General features: G+C 34.8%; 2 protein-coding genes across 6 annotated transcripts in view; one reads left to right on the top strand and one right to left on the bottom strand.

Moving 5' to 3' along the window:
• Positions 1–1,365: 1,365 nt before the first annotated feature.
• LOC114311682 (V-type proton ATPase subunit B 2) lies at positions 1,366–11,699 on the top strand. Its single transcript, XM_028257845.2, has 15 exons — positions 1,366–1,464; positions 1,682–1,740; positions 3,713–3,768; positions 3,876–3,974; positions 4,784–4,843; positions 5,831–5,942; positions 6,048–6,256; positions 8,535–8,663; positions 8,815–8,952; positions 9,273–9,423; positions 9,519–9,601; positions 10,139–10,186; positions 10,664–10,717; positions 10,901–10,984; positions 11,068–11,699. The coding sequence occupies exons 2-15, from the start codon at positions 1,689–1,691 to the stop codon at positions 11,251–11,253; spliced, it is 1,461 nt and encodes a 486-aa protein (XP_028113646.1). The 5' UTR covers positions 1,366–1,464; positions 1,682–1,688; the 3' UTR covers positions 11,254–11,699.
• Positions 11,700–14,846: 3,147 nt separating this feature from the next.
• LOC114311679 (putative hexosyltransferase MUCI70) overlaps positions 14,847–15,384 on the bottom strand; it is a 6,568-nt gene continuing 6,030 nt past the window's right edge. For all 5 annotated transcript variants that reach the window (XM_082868230.1, XM_082868229.1, XM_082868231.1 and 2 more), the window contains one exon: positions 14,847–15,384. This exon is cut by the window's right edge and continues 114 nt beyond it. In XM_082868230.1, coding sequence (XP_082724356.1) covers positions 15,125–15,384 — 260 coding nt within the window. In that variant the 3' untranslated portion in view covers positions 14,847–15,124.

Genomic DNA, 15,384 nt, shown 5'->3' with positions numbered 1-15,384 from the left:
TGGAGAGAAGAGAGGAAGAAGAGAGGAGAAGAGAAAGAGGAGGAGAGAGGGAGAAAGAGAGAGGAAGAGAGGAGATCGTCGCAGCACTACCGTCGTCGCCTCGCCGCCGCCGATCGTCGCAGCACCAGAGATCGTCGCAGCACCACGACCGTCGCCTCCGACCCCGCCTCCGCCTCCTCCTCCCCCTGTGATTATGCCCCTTCCAGTCCTCCTCCCCCTTCCTCCTCCTTCCTTCTCTTCTCCTTCTCTTCTTCTCCAGCCTTCTTTTTCTTCTTCCTTTTGCAACAAAAACACAGGAAAAAAAAAAAGAAGACACCAAAACGACGTTGTTTTGGTGTCGAGCCAAATTCGAGCCAAACTCTTTCGAGCTACGTAGCGAGGTCGAAACACTAATTACAATAAAGACATGATGCAAATTCAAATATATATACAATAGAACAAACACACAAATGTAATATACTACATGGTGTATGTGGATTAACATTACATACTAAATGTAACATGCAGTGTAACACAATCATTCAGGTCTCAATGTACAATTGCAATTTTATGACGTGATTCACATTCAATATTCAATTAACAACCAAAACCAAATACTACTAACCTAACCCTTGAACCCATACATCGAATATATCAAAACGCATCAACCATCGCAATGTCAAATACACATATTCAATTAGAACATTGGCCTCAATGAGTGTAATAGATTGTCAATGCCTTATTAAAGATGAACAATCCACACTTTAACAAACAACACCACCCTTCCGTAAAAAAAAAAAAAAAATCTCTTATTCTCAATCGATTGGAGTCAAAATCTGTCGAAGGAATCAATACACAACCCTCAAATTTCATCATATCATTGACCATATCCACATCCATTTAAGCAGCATTTTGAATATGCACTAGAATACCGTGATCAATGCGAAAAAAAACTCACACAATTTTTGCATGTAAACTTGCTTTTCTTAAAAATATTCCCAAACGTGATAAGATAAATGAAAAACTAAGATACAATATAAAAATAAATTAAAAATATAATAATATACTAATACCATTCATTTATAACTTATAAAATCTTATAAAACACATTTCTTTTTAAATAAAATTTCAAACTGTAAAAACATATTCATAACAGTTCACCTTTTAATAATTCTTTCAAATAAAACTTATAAATAATTTTTCCCTAGCATTTAAAACGTGTCAATAAAATAAGAATAATGCTAGAAATTCTTAATATTTTATCAAAAATTTTACTAAATGTGGTGTGGGATCCACACAATATGGATCTCATATGTGGGTCTCACACCATGTGAACATTTGATAAAATTTTTGGAAACTTTAACATTTTTAATAAAATAATATTTTGATATTTCCATCTCCACCATTAGATCTGAATTCCGTTTTTCTTCTGCCCATCTGTCTCTCTCTCTCTCTCTCTCACATTCCATCTCAGATCAAAAAAAGGTTGGTTCCTTTTTTCCAGATCTCCTCTCCAATTTCCAGTTCTTTTATTTCGATTTGATCACTCTATGCTTACATTACATATCCACGTACATATATACACAAACCCACCACTAGCTAAACCTCAATTGCTCGCTCATTCGATCGTCTCTCTCCTTTTAGTTTGCCGTAGCTTGCATTTCAGTTGATGATTTTGCTTCAAACTTCGTTGTGCATTCAGGTTGATTATGGGCGCACCGAATTTCGACATGGACGAAGGAGCCCCGGAGATCGGCATGGGTAAGGTCTTCAATGTATAAGTTTCACACACACACACACATATATATATATTGATTTTGATCTTAAATTAATGATGCTGTGTGTGAAAAATTGAAATGTTCTATTTTGGTGCTGAAAATCAAGTTAAGTATCTAATGGATTGTGGATAAACAGTTGACAAGGGTTTTAGAGTTGGATTTTTTTTTGCCTAGTTGGTACATTTTAAAGTAATTGGCCACAATGAAAAAGTAGGTGAGGATGTTGACAGAAGAATCAAGATTGGATGTAAATTTGGCGATATTGAGGTAGGTAGGATACAGGTTTCTTTAGTTTGCAATGAAGTGTTGTTTCGCTTTATGCTGTGGCACATTGGTAAGATAAAATCTTTCTGTGAGATATATATACACACACACACACATATATATATATATATATATATAGTACTAGTTGGTGATAAAGAAAAGTTCTTGGGGTGTCCGTACAACTGGAAAGAAAGGAAAAAAGATGGTAGAATTTATCAGGATTCGTGAGCTACTGCAAATTAAGGGTGTCAAATGAGTGGCATTTAAGCCTAGATGGCAAACAGTGGATGATGTTGGCGTCTCATTCTCTAGTACTTGCCTTCGAAGTTGTAAAGAAATAAACTTCAAATAATTAATGCATATTTTTTAAATATTTTATGTCTTTGAAAGTATTTAATAATTTAGAATCTCGAAGATAGAGTTAAATGAAGATGCTTACTTCTTCTAGAATATTGTGTTTTAGTTCTATTAACTATTCTATATAACATTTTTAGCCGTGTTGTTTTCTAGTGGTTGGGAAGTGATATTGTTGTTTGAATACTTCGTCCACATAGTTAGAAAGCAAATATATATATATATATATTTGAGTTTTGATGGCAGCGTAATATTTTTTCAAGCATGTTTGCTTCTGTTTCTTGTATTAGTGCTCAAACTTGCATGAGAAATATTTTTTTGTGTGTTTTTTTTGAAAAAATATTTTGATGTACCCATGCATAGAAAATGTTTCCCATTTGCATGTGTGAACGGTGAATCCTAAATGTTTATTGAGTGTAGAATATGGTGTGGTGAAGTAAAGTCCCACATCGCCTGAGTACCAAAATAATGTTAAGCATATAAGCGTGAGGTCACCCTTACCTCTTGAACTAGCTTTTAGGGTTGAGTTCTACCTAAACCGTGTAGCAGCACCCCTCTATACAGATGCCTTTGGCTCCATATCAGAGGAAATTTTGCCCCTAACAGTGTCAACCTAGGCAGAAGTAGTCACTTATCCCTTGTACTTGATTGCTCTCTCTCTCTCTATATATATCATACAGTGAGCCACTATGAAGCACGGGCATGGGTACGGGTACGGATACGAGTACTAGTACTGATACGATATGGGTACGTCAATACAGTAAAATTTTTAAAAAATAAGGTATTGGTACGGTTTGGTACACTTGAAATTTTTTTTTTTTTTTAATTTAGATAATGCAAAAATTAATTAAATGGTTTAATTTATTAAGGTACAACCTATAATTAACATTAAATGTCAAAAGTAAAAGTATAAATCAAAAATTAAATGTTAATATATTAAATAACTTACAAATCATAGTTTAATTTTAAAATCATGCTAAGTATAAAAAAAAAAAAAAAAAAAGTCTAGTGAAAGGAGTTTTATCTTTGTGGTAGAAGAAAATATTATTTCAATTGAGATATGGTATGGCTTGGGTGTATACTAAGTACGTCTGAGTACGCCAAAAATTAAGAGAAAAAAATTTGGATACGTGCTTCGTGTACCCAGTACATATGTAGAAGTACCATATGAGGTACCATACACCAATAAGTACTCGGCACGGGTACGACATGTTTTTCGAAGTACCCATGCTTCATAGGTGAGCCACCTCCTTCATTTCCATGTAAGCAATCTCCTTTCTTGGCTTGGAGTTCTCCATTACAGTGATATGGACCTGTACTGCTTTATGGTTTTGCAGAGTATAGGACTGTCTCTGGAGTTGCTGGACCTCTGGTCATCCTTGAAAAGGTTAAGGTGGGTATTGTTCCCTCTATCATCGGTAGAATTTTATGCTCTCTGAGTCAAATAATATTTTAATTCAGAATGAAATGTAACAAGCATTTTCTATTTAATCACTTCAGGGACCCAAGTACCAAGAGATTGTCAATATTCGTTTGGGAGATGGAACAACACGACGTGGTCAAGTCCTAGAAGTTGACGGGGAGAAGGCTGTTGTTCAGGTGATTACCATTTCACTTTCACATTGTTCAGTATCAAACATTTTCCAGAGGATTCGCAGATTCTTATGACTTGAAAGTTGGGTTATGACGTTGTGGTCATCTTTCTTAAGTTGATACTTGTGTATGCCTTTTCTTCTACTGATGCAAAATTTTATTATCTTCCAGTGAAGTCATTTTCTGACAGATGCCATTGTGTGCAGCAATGTCCTGTACTTGCACCTCCTGTCTTTGTTCTTACTCTCCCCTTTGGTGTATAGAATTCCAAAGTTTAATGTATCTCTGGTCCAAAACTATGCTCAGGCTAGCCATTTCTATGATGATGCTGATTTAATAATAATTAACTAGTTGATATTTCCCATAACATTTCCTCTACAATCTTTTTTGTTCTGATTATCATATATGCTTTGAGAAAACATGTCCTGATGCATACCAAAATTCAAACAACAAACCATTCTAAGTACATTTTAGGGGCATAGAGTTGCCAATTCGATGAGGCAGTCTCAGATATTGCTTTTGGTGGAGTATAGCCACCCCTTGGTAAAGTCTTACCCTGTTTGACTGGAACCAGGTATGGGAAACAGTTTGTCTTTGAAAGAAGGGTTACACGGTGCCTTATTATGGTGTCAATAACTGTGCTCCTGAAGATGGTTTTTTTCTTTTTCTGTTTCCCTTTCCATTGAGCTGTGGTGGATGGTCCTCATGGAAACTTCTTTCAGTTGGATGCCCTCTTACACTTGACGTTTGTTCCATTATTGTAGAAATTTTGGAAGTGATTGCATTTAATAATTGTGCTGCTGTGTTTGGACCAGGTTTTTGAAGGAACATCTGGAATTGATAACAAGTACACAACTGTGCAGTTTACAGGGGAGGTATAGAATTTTTCTTAATTGCACTTCTACTGTTAAAACTTTACTACTTGAACAATTATGTGTAGTAACTAAAAAGTAAAATCACTTGTGATAATTTTACAAATTAATTGGGATTAGCAACCATTTTTACTTCCAATTTATTTTTGAAGGATAACTTCTTAAATCCTAGCCTTCATGAACATGCCTGGCTGATTGAGTTGGGGAATCTTTTAGTCTGCCAAATGCAAACAGTTGATTTGATTTCTGAAATCTAGATATGGATTCTCCTTCATAAATGTTATATTTCTGGCAAAGCAAATGATTTACAACAAATCATTGTTCATGAGATCAGTGATGTATAGAATGCAAGACGTGAAATCTTATATTGCTTGAAGAAATTTCATTTATTTTTAATGCCTAGTAGCTGGGGTGCCTTCTAATTGTCCGCTGTCATTGATCTTCGGTTTTAAGTTAATGCTAGCAAATCATCAGACACTGCATCTCCCCGTTTAGGAGGTAAATTGCTTCACCTATGGAAGGACTGGCACAACCTGCAGGCTTAGACAAGCAGTCTTCTTGTGCCATGTATCATCAGTTGAGGAATCAGTTTCTAGTTTAGGTTGAACTTGCCCTTGTATTTTATTCAGAATATGAAATAAATAAACATTTTGTGAGCAGCATTTTGGTTATATATTTTAATTTGTGGCATGGAGTATAGGATCAATTTCTTATGTACGGCTTTTTTGTGAAAGTTTTTTTTTTTTTTTTTTCCCCATCCTCAATGAATGAGGACGAGCGGTGCTCTCATTTTCACCTGTTGCAATTTATGGATTTTTACCCCTGTATCTAATATTTCCTCTAGAAACATCAGTTAGTTGCAACGTGTTTGCAGGTCTTGAAAATGAGGACGATCTGTGCTCTCATTTTCACCTGTTGCTATTAATCGATTTTTCCCCCCGTATCTAATATTTCCTCTAGAAACATCAGTTAGTTGCAACGTGTTTGCAGGTCTTGAAAACTCCTGTTTCATTGGATATGCTTGGACGTATATTTAATGGTTCTGGTAAACCCATTGATAATGGGCCTCCTATTTTGCCTGAGGCTTATTTGGATATTTCTGGTAAGTGGTGGTATGGAACCAATGAATTTAGATTTTTAAATGGTCTTTACATATTTTTGTTTAACCTATTTGTATATCATGCAATCTGTCACTTGTTTTCTTCAGGGAGTTCTATCAACCCTAGTGAAAGAACATATCCTGAAGAGATGATACAGACAGGGATTTCAACTGTTGATGTCATGAATTCAATTGCAAGAGGACAGAAAATTCCACTATTTTCTGCCGCTGGTCTTCCCCATAATGAAATAGCTGCCCAAATATGTCGTCAGGCTGGGTTGGTAAAGCGGCTGGAAAAAACTAAAAGTCTTCTTGAGGTATCGTTGGCATACCAATATGTTCAGCATCTATTAATGATTCAGTATTGAACATCCTTGATGTGATGAGTTACTGAAAGCTGGAAGATCACAATTCTATGCATGCTCTATGGCTGTTCCACAATAGATTAGACAAAAATCTGTCAGTAAATTGACTTTGTTCTGCTAAGTTAATATGGGATCACTTGCTTGAATGTGGGAGATGTAGCCAAAATTGGTTGGGATGACTGCTTTCTGGTTATACTCGTATGTAGTTTCACAAATATTTTGTGGGAAACATCAGTTAACATAAATTCAATGCAAATGTCAAGTATGACAGAAGGGGGAGATCGAATTCTTCTACTTCATTCAATTTTCATTATTTCGTCTTCGATCTTTTGGTTTTTTATTACTTTCAGTTTTAGGGTGTCAATCAAGGCTTTGTTAGCGTTTGATCTCTCTCAATTTTAGGGTTTTGTTCTTCATCTACCAACGGCTTCGATCACTGATGGTCGAGGGCTTCATTCTTCTTTGATCTCCTTTTTTTGTTCTGGTTTGTTGTATTCTATTACCTCCTTGTTGGTTCTTCTTTGATCTGGGGCTTGTTTACCTCCTAGATCTCCTTCATTCAAAAAGCCCTGATAGTTTCTGTTTAACCAACAGCTGCCATTGTTATCAATGAGTGATTGAAGTGAAGATATGAGATGGGAGTTTGAGAGTGGCGGTGCGGCTAGGATGAAATCCTAGATTTGATCAGTGAAGGAGGAGGCTTGATGGTTTTGATGTCGAGAGATCAAGTATAAGGGGTTGATGCTGGGTGCAGAATGAAAAGAAAATGGGTCACTTTGATGCTGAAGGAGGCTTCATCAATGGCTGGTCATGGTTTCTTCCTTCAAATGGGTGGCTGGTCGAGGTGGATGAGGTTAGAAGTCCCTCAAATAGGGGAGTCGGTATTTATGTGTGAGTGTCGTGATTGTAAGGAGGAGTCAATACGTCAATTCACCTGAGATGGAAGGGCTAGGGGGTTGGATGGAGGTGGCACAATGGTTTAGTAAGTTAGGTGAATGGAAGTGTTTGGAGGGCCAAGGTTGTTCGTAAAGAGGTTGGAGGAGAAGATTCAGGTGCGGTTAAGGTGGGAATGAGTTTGGTGGGCTTTGGCATACCTTTCTGTGTAGAATTAGGGCAAATGGAGGAGTTCTGTGACAGTTTTGGTGTTTGAGGATGTCGTCGTCTGGGAAGAAGGTGGAAGGAGGAGCTGGAGGCTCTTGCTCCGAAAGCGTGTGGATCATGTAGAAGATAGTTTATTGGGAATGGGAAAGTGGCAGAGTGATCTTGAAAGGGGAAGAAGTCCAGGCGTTTGAATTTTGGAGGAATAATAATATATGGGGGACAGGTGGTAGAAGAAGAAAGGGTTAGATGGTGTAGACTGGGTATTGTGGGCCGGTTGAGGAATGGAAGCTTTTCTGTTGCTGGGGAAATGGCCGATTATTGTGTTGAGGCCTTGTGATAAACTAAATAAAAAAAGGCTTGGGGAAGGATTGGGTTTGAAGCTTGATGGGCCAATGAATGAGCTCAAATGCGGGCCAACCGGGCCTGGAAAGTAGTTTGGCAGGTTGCAGTCTTGCTTGGGCTGCTCGAATGGTAGTATTTACATTTTCTGTTTCACTTGTAGATTGGGCCGGGGTTAGTGAGGAAGGTGACAGGTTTGGGCTCTCCTAGATGGCCAAAAGGCCTCTCCAGTTTAGAAGGCAACATGGAGGGCTTTTAAGACCTGTTCTCTGTAAAAGGCCCCAAGGGCTGAAAATTTATTCAGAAAAGGATGGAGTTAGGTAGAAACTCAGGTGAAGGGGAGGTCAGATGTATAGAAGCGAGACATATAGGAGAAGTAGAGGGGGTATGCAGTCGATGATGGGGGTGGTTGTGGTTGTGATAGGGGCGTACGCTTGGCTTGTTTGTTGAGCTTCACGGGAGGCTTTGTGTGTGTGTTTTTTTCTTCTTGTTGTAACTGTTTGATACTGAATTTAATTATTTGGAATGATTAAGAACTGGATTCCAATGTGTATGCACTATGCTGTGGTTCAAAGTGAAGTTACAACTTCTTACCGGATAAAATACTGCCAAAATTACCTGAGTCCAACTGGTTTGAATTAAGTGTTAGTGAGATATTTTTGTTTATTTTCACTTCAGTACTTGGGTAGGTGGTCATTTGGAATTATTTGTCCTTTGTTTTTTTTGTATTCCCTTTGATGATTTAATTTATAATGAGATTATTCTCATTGGCCTGACAACAATTTTACAGGATGAGGAAGAGGACAATTTTGCCATTGTGTTTGCAGCTATGGGAGTCAACATGGAGACAGCACAGTTTTTTAAACGTGATTTTGAGGAAAATGGATCAATGGAAAGAGTGACCCTTTTTCTAAATCTGGTAATTTTCTAAAATTAGGTTTCAAACTTTTTGTGGGAATTGCTTCCTTGAATCAATTTCTTGCACTGTCATACTAGAAATTTTATACTATTAAAATTAGGGTGAAATTCTGGGATTTATATAATTTGTTTCTGGTATTCACTTTGTGCAGGCAAATGACCCTACAATTGAACGTATTATTACTCCCCGGATTGCTCTGACCACTGCAGAATATTTGGCATATGAATGTGGAAAGCATGTTCTTGTCATATTAACAGATATGAGTTCTTATGCTGATGCCCTTCGTGAGGTAATCATGTACAATTGTACCTTACACTGTCCATGACGCAACTCAACAGCATATGCCAACATATAAATTGAATAATCACGTTTGTAACCTCTTATACTATCTTTTGGTGATTCTGCCCACTAATAAGATTCCTTAAATTTGTAGAATTTTTTTATTTGATCAGCATTAATTTTTTGGACTATAAAAGGCTTCCAAAAATTGTGTTTCAAAATTTATATTACAAAACTTCTGTTTTGACCATCTTGGTCAAGTTTCACTGTAACAATTTCTCAAGTACTTTCTGAGATTATTGGGATGAGACAAACTAATGGCTTCTATAGGTATCTGCTGCAAGAGAGGAAGTGCCAGGAAGGCGTGGGTATCCTGGGTATATGTATACTGATTTGGCAACAATCTATGAGCGTGCTGGACGAATTGAGGGACGAAAGGGGTCCATCACACAAATTCCAATTTTAACCATGCCCAATGATGGTAACACACGTTCTCAACTGCCTGGCGTATTAGTATATCACTCTTTTGAGCTTTAGTAGTTACACTACTTCTGAACTTGATTTATTGTTGGTCAGATATCACACATCCCACTCCGGATCTAACGGGATATATTACAGAGGGGCAGATCTATATTGACAGACAGCTCCACAATCGACAAGTAAGATTGCAGAGCAGATTTATTAAGCTCATCAAATTTGCTTGCTTGGTGCCTGGAAATCTAACTTCAAAATTGTGCTAGGCTGTAAAATGGCGTGCATGCAAACTTTTCAGTCTCACCAGCTGCCATATACATATATTAGGGAATAAGGAACTGCATGTAGGGAAAAGTTTGCTTGTGGCTTGCAATTTCTAGTAAGAACTATATGTTCAGTATCTTTCAATCAATAGCTTTGATGGTTTTGAAGTAGGCTGAATGTATATGTTTGGTTCATCAAGGTGTGACTTGGGGGCATACTTCTCAACTCTACTGCTGCCTATAGCTCAGTTGATTATTGAACAGTTTTATGAATAACATAGAAGAAATCAACATTAATTCTGACTTGGTTCATTTCCAAATTATAGAACGCTCTACATCCATCAAGGATGCTCATCTTGGATTCTTATTAATGAACCATATTAAGTTGGGGAATGATAGATCGACAGTGAATAGCTTATAAACTTTTAAACTAAAAGTTGTCTTTTTTGAACTGTACAGATATACCCACCAATCAATGTGCTTCCATCCTTGTCTCGTCTAATGAAGGTGAGCATACTGTCTGTCATATTTATTTAATTATTATTAGTATTAGTGGTAGTAGTTGTATTGGTCTTTTCATCAATTTAAGAAAGATTGGGTCGACAAAGAGACTTCTGAGATTGTTTTTCTTTAAAGACAAAATACTAGGTTTCCAAAATTGCATTTTTTGCGAGATTTCACCAGTTTTCCACCCCACCGTGTATGTGATCAATAAAAAATTCGAGACTCTCTCTTTCTAAGAGAGAGTAACTTATATTGTTGACATAATCCCACCTTGTACTAACGTTATGTTAGAAAAACCTTATTTACAAGGACAAATTACAGTAAGACCTGTTCTAGTTTCTAATAATTTCACTGACATGTTCTTTTTGAAATTACATTGACACCCCCGTAAGATGTGACAGATTGATTTCCTGATATTGAAATAATAGCAATAGTATAATTGAGGGCTTGCCTTGAATCTTATTTTTACTATTATTGCAGAGTGCCATTGGTGAGGGGATGACTCGCAGGGATCATTCTGATGTGTCCAACCAGGTTTGTAGCTACAATAACTCTACAAACACTGAAAAATTGACCGCCTAAAGCACATTAAGCTGTCAATTTTTTGGTGTCTCTAATCTTCTCCTTGTAGCTATAGTTGTATATAATCTAGTTAATAAACTTTTGTCAATGGATTCTCTTTCCTTACATCGTATACTGATAATTTTTTACTCTCAGTTATATGCAAACTATGCCATCGGGAAGGATGTCCAGGCAATGAAAGCCGTGGTTGGAGAAGAAGCACTCTCTTCTGAGGATCTGGTCTGACACTTGTTAATTACTTTTTTGTTTTATCATAAATAGTTCTTGTTAAAACAACTAACCAATTGTCATGAATAAAACAGCTGTATCTGGAGTTCCTAGACAAATTCGAGAGGAAATTCGTTGCTCAAGGAGCCTATGATACCCGCAACATCTTCCAGTCACTTGACCTAGCATGGACACTGCTTCGAATCTTCCCACGTGAGCTTCTCCACCGTATACCAGCAAAGACCCTCGATCAGTACTACAGTCGGGACGCAGCTAACTGATGGAGAAAGCAAGTTCATGAACCCTAGTCTCTGTGTTCAGTTACTTTGCCATGAGTTCTGCTAGAGATTTTCACCATACTTTTTCCTTGTTGGGTTGCATGTCCCCTCCCATCAGGTCCAAGTAATAAAGGTTGTGTGATTATCAAGTTCCCACAAACCTAATTCTTCGGCTAGTTAAGGACTCCGATATTCTTTCAACGACGACTACATTGAATCGTCGTTTGTTGTAATCTCTGTAATTCCTTTTTTTTTTGGCTCTTTGATTGAGTTTGTTAGCCAGATATGAGATGGATTGGCCTGTTAGGATTGTGTTTCAGGAACAAGCAGGGCTGCTAGAGATTGAATAGCCCTTATTTTTGTAATCCTTGTGTTTTTGGGATATTTCCATTTGGCATTTGTATCTTTTGTTTTTGAGATTGTTATTGGAGGGAGAAGAATGCTTCCAAGCTCTCTTGTTCTGTTTCCATGTGGAAATAATGCTCTGAACTAATTGCCTGATATTTATTACAATAGAATGAAATCTTCGGATAAAACCATAAAACCATCACGTGGTAAAAGAAAAATGCTATAGACTCTAAATAATTTATTAAATTTTTTATCAAATCTCTTATATAAATGTGGGATCTACACAAACTTACATGTGTGCGGGTCTCACACCCATGTAAAAGTTTGGTATATAATTTAATAGATTATTTAAGTACCTACTCGTGGTAAATTGCACATTTGCCAAATTCAACTTTTGTTTATTTCGGTGAAAAATATTTCTTTACATAAAACTATTTCATATAATGTTTTTTTTGTGTACTAGCTAGTTGCAAATGAACCAAGTCAAACCGAGATGAACTGTTGTATGTTTTGAGTTTGTTTATTAAAATTCTAATGAATTCGAGTTTGAGTTCAATGAAAATTCAACGAACCAAACTTGAGTTGAGTTGGTTCATGTTTGACTTGAACTCGAGCTTGTTCATGAATCTTAACGAGCCAAAGAAATTATTAATTCATACTTGCATATGAGATTAAAGTTACAATTGAAATTTTAATTATACAATTATATATAATATTAAAAGAAAAGTCAATATCTTACCAAAATAATAATATCTACCATCAATATTATATAAATGTATTATCTATAGTTGGCTAATATGTACGTATAAATAAATTTAGTTATTATTTACATTATTTAAATATATTAATACCATATTTATCCTATTTTTATACATAAATAAATAATTATATATTTATTTTATTATTTAAATAAATATTAAACAAAGAGTTAACAAGCCGAGCTTTAGCCTTCGTCTGGCATAAGCTAAAATGGGATTTTTTGGTTAAAATAGTCACAAAAAGATAAAATAAGATTTTTAGCCCAAATTCAAACAATAATCATTTATTTTTTTTCTCACAAAAGTCAAAAAAACCAAAAAATCTATCTCAAACAATACCTTTTATCCCCAGGCTTAAATAGCCAAAAAGTCAAAAAATCAACCCACATCCCAAACAAGACTTAATATGTTTGGATTTATTTATTAAGATTTTAACGAGCTCGAAAACGCAATATAAATTGAAAAAATCAAGTTTGAACGAGCTTTATTAAACTAAACTCGAACTTGTTCACAAACGCCTCTATTCATTTGTAATCCTAAATTTAATTACATCCAGCTTTGTGCCTATTTGGTGCAGCTTAAAAACTGCTTATTTCAGCTTTCAGCTTAATTTAAGCTATTTTGATGTGTTTGGTTTAACTTAACAATGCAGCTTATAACTTTTTGTAAGTCAGAAATCAGCTTATTCTTTGAGTGGGGCAGGAGATGCTTAATTTATAAGTCAGAAATCAGCTTATATTCATAGTTATAAGCTATAAGCTGTTAAGGCATAAGTTATAAGCACTTTCCTATAACTCTACCAAACAAGGCCTTTATATCGCTGATTATGAATTTTGGTCACCTGGGTTCATTCTATGTGATTACATTCACATTAATAGTTTTTTTTTTTTTTGGCTCAAATAAACTTATTTTTTGCTGACTATGAAAAATAATTTTCACAATCAACAAAACATTGTTAGTTCACTTCTGTTAGAAAAATGTTTGGTAACTCGAATTTGTGTGATTCGAATGTATTAAAACGATATCGTTTTACACTCAAAATAACCTCATTTTGAAACATTCGAACTATTCGATAAATGAAAATTCGGACTACCAACATTGTTATTTTTATAATACCAAACACGTTAGAAAATATGAATTTTTCAAAAAATATATTTTATATTGAAACCAACCGAGCGCTGTTACTCGAAAAAATTAAAATGAAAATGCATCTCATTTTTTGCAAGGGAATGGTTTGGACATTGACGTTTTAGTAATTTTTTAATTTTTTTATCAAAAAATATACCCCCAAAAAAAAAGAGTAAAAAAAAAAATTACTTTATGTAGTGATTTTTTTGACTTTTAAATTATTTTGTTAGGTTGCCAAACCACCCCTCAATTTGCACATAAACTAGATTGCTGCAAGTAAATAATGGGTAATAGCTTCCATTGTGATTAAAACCACATTATTGTGTTACTAGGCAGTCTTCTTACTCAACTTTTTTTTTATGAGTAAATTACACTGATATTTCTTGAAATTTTTATCTAATATAGATTTTTCTCCTTATGTTTGAAAAATTACACTTACTCTCCTGTCAGATTGATATAATATATAATAATACTAATATTTTATTCATATCATTTCAAGAGAAATAACAATCATTTTCTTTGATTTAACTTACACAAAAAAATAATTTTTTTTAATTTTCGTGTTTTTTTATTTTTATTATTTATTTTTAATATTTTAAATAATTTTTTTATCTTTTAGACACACCTAATAGGGATATACCTAAGAAATATAATATTTTATGGTTTTTTTTAAAAATTCACCAAATACAAAAAAATACAAAAATTTAATAATACTATAACAAATGTGAATGACGGTATTTGGTAATACTATAATAAATGTTGGTGAATAGACAAGAAAGAAAAATAATGGTGAAAATAAAAATGAAAAATTCTATTCATATGTAAAAATTTATACAAAAAATATTATAAAAATATTGTGATAGTGATATTGTAAATATAAATCATATTTATGGGTGTTTTATTTTAAAGTGAAAGGTCACCAATAAGCTATATCATTTTGTTTGAAAATTTTATATAAAATTTATATTTGTATATCGTCACTTAATAAGAATAGTAGAATGTAATCATGATAATAGAAAGAAGAAATGATAAGAAAAAAAGACAAAATGATCATTTCGAAAATTTTAAGATATAACATTAACAACCCACATACAATTTATAATGAGATTACAAATCTCAAGGAGGACAATGTAATTTTTCAAACGTGAGAGGAATCTGTATTAAACAAAAATTTCAAGGGTGTTAGTGTAATTTTCCCTTTTTTTATTAGGCAGTCTTCTTATTCAACTTTTTATTTATTTAGTTTTTGTTTTCCCCACATTTTTTAATTTCCACTCCCTCTCCAAACTTAAACTTATCAATAAACCAAACTCCTTTAATCAGCAGGAAAGAACAAAGTAATTACACAGATCTGACGGCACAGATTCAAATTCTGTTGGTTCTTGATTATTGACATTGCCATTGTCATTTAAAGAGAATGCTTTAGTAAACTACAATTTTGGAACATACAACAACTATGAACTCGAAAAACAAACATTGCATCCAACTTTCTCTTCAAAATATTGCACAAAGACCTTCTACAGAGCCCTACTGATCTTCCCAACCAAGCAAGAAGAAAATTCGTATGAAGTGTCTAACAAACTACAATAATAACAATAAAAATATTGAAAAATTTGACAATACATTTTGTGAAGTCAAACTCATCCTGCTTTCGACGTTCTTGCTACAGGCGGTAGTACAACTGAATCAAGGTTCCCTGGATAAGGCATCCACAACCCTAATCCTCCCCTACTCTCTTTCAAACCGCTATTTTTCCCCTTAAACTCATCCAACGATTTCACCCATTCGATTTTGGAAGAATGCTCGCGAGTGTGTGGGTATAACTCAAAGATCGAGTTGTACTCGCAGTTTGGAAACATGAAGAATTTGAACAGACCACCTAACCTGTAAACGATATAAC

Source organism: Camellia sinensis, chromosome 5, assembly GCF_055761805.1.
Source record: "Camellia sinensis isolate YWXY chromosome 5, ASM5576180v1, whole genome shotgun sequence".
Lineage (NCBI taxonomy): Eukaryota > Viridiplantae > Streptophyta > Magnoliopsida > Ericales > Theaceae > Camellia > Camellia sinensis.
Note: the sequence above shows the minus strand (reverse complement) of the source record. Positions and strands in the feature narration are given on the sequence as shown.

Coding starts and splice junctions, on each gene's coding strand:
- LOC114311682 (XM_028257845.2), top strand. CDS start 1,689: ATGGGCGCACCGAATTTCGACATGGACGAAGGAGCCCCGGAGATCGGC. Junction 1,741..3,712: donor AGCCCCGGAGATCGGCATGG/GTAAGGTCTTCA, acceptor ATGGTTTTGCAG/AGTATAGGACTGTCTCTGGA. Junction 10,718..10,900: donor ATTCTGATGTGTCCAACCAG/GTTTGTAGCTAC, acceptor TTTTACTCTCAG/TTATATGCAAACTATGCCAT.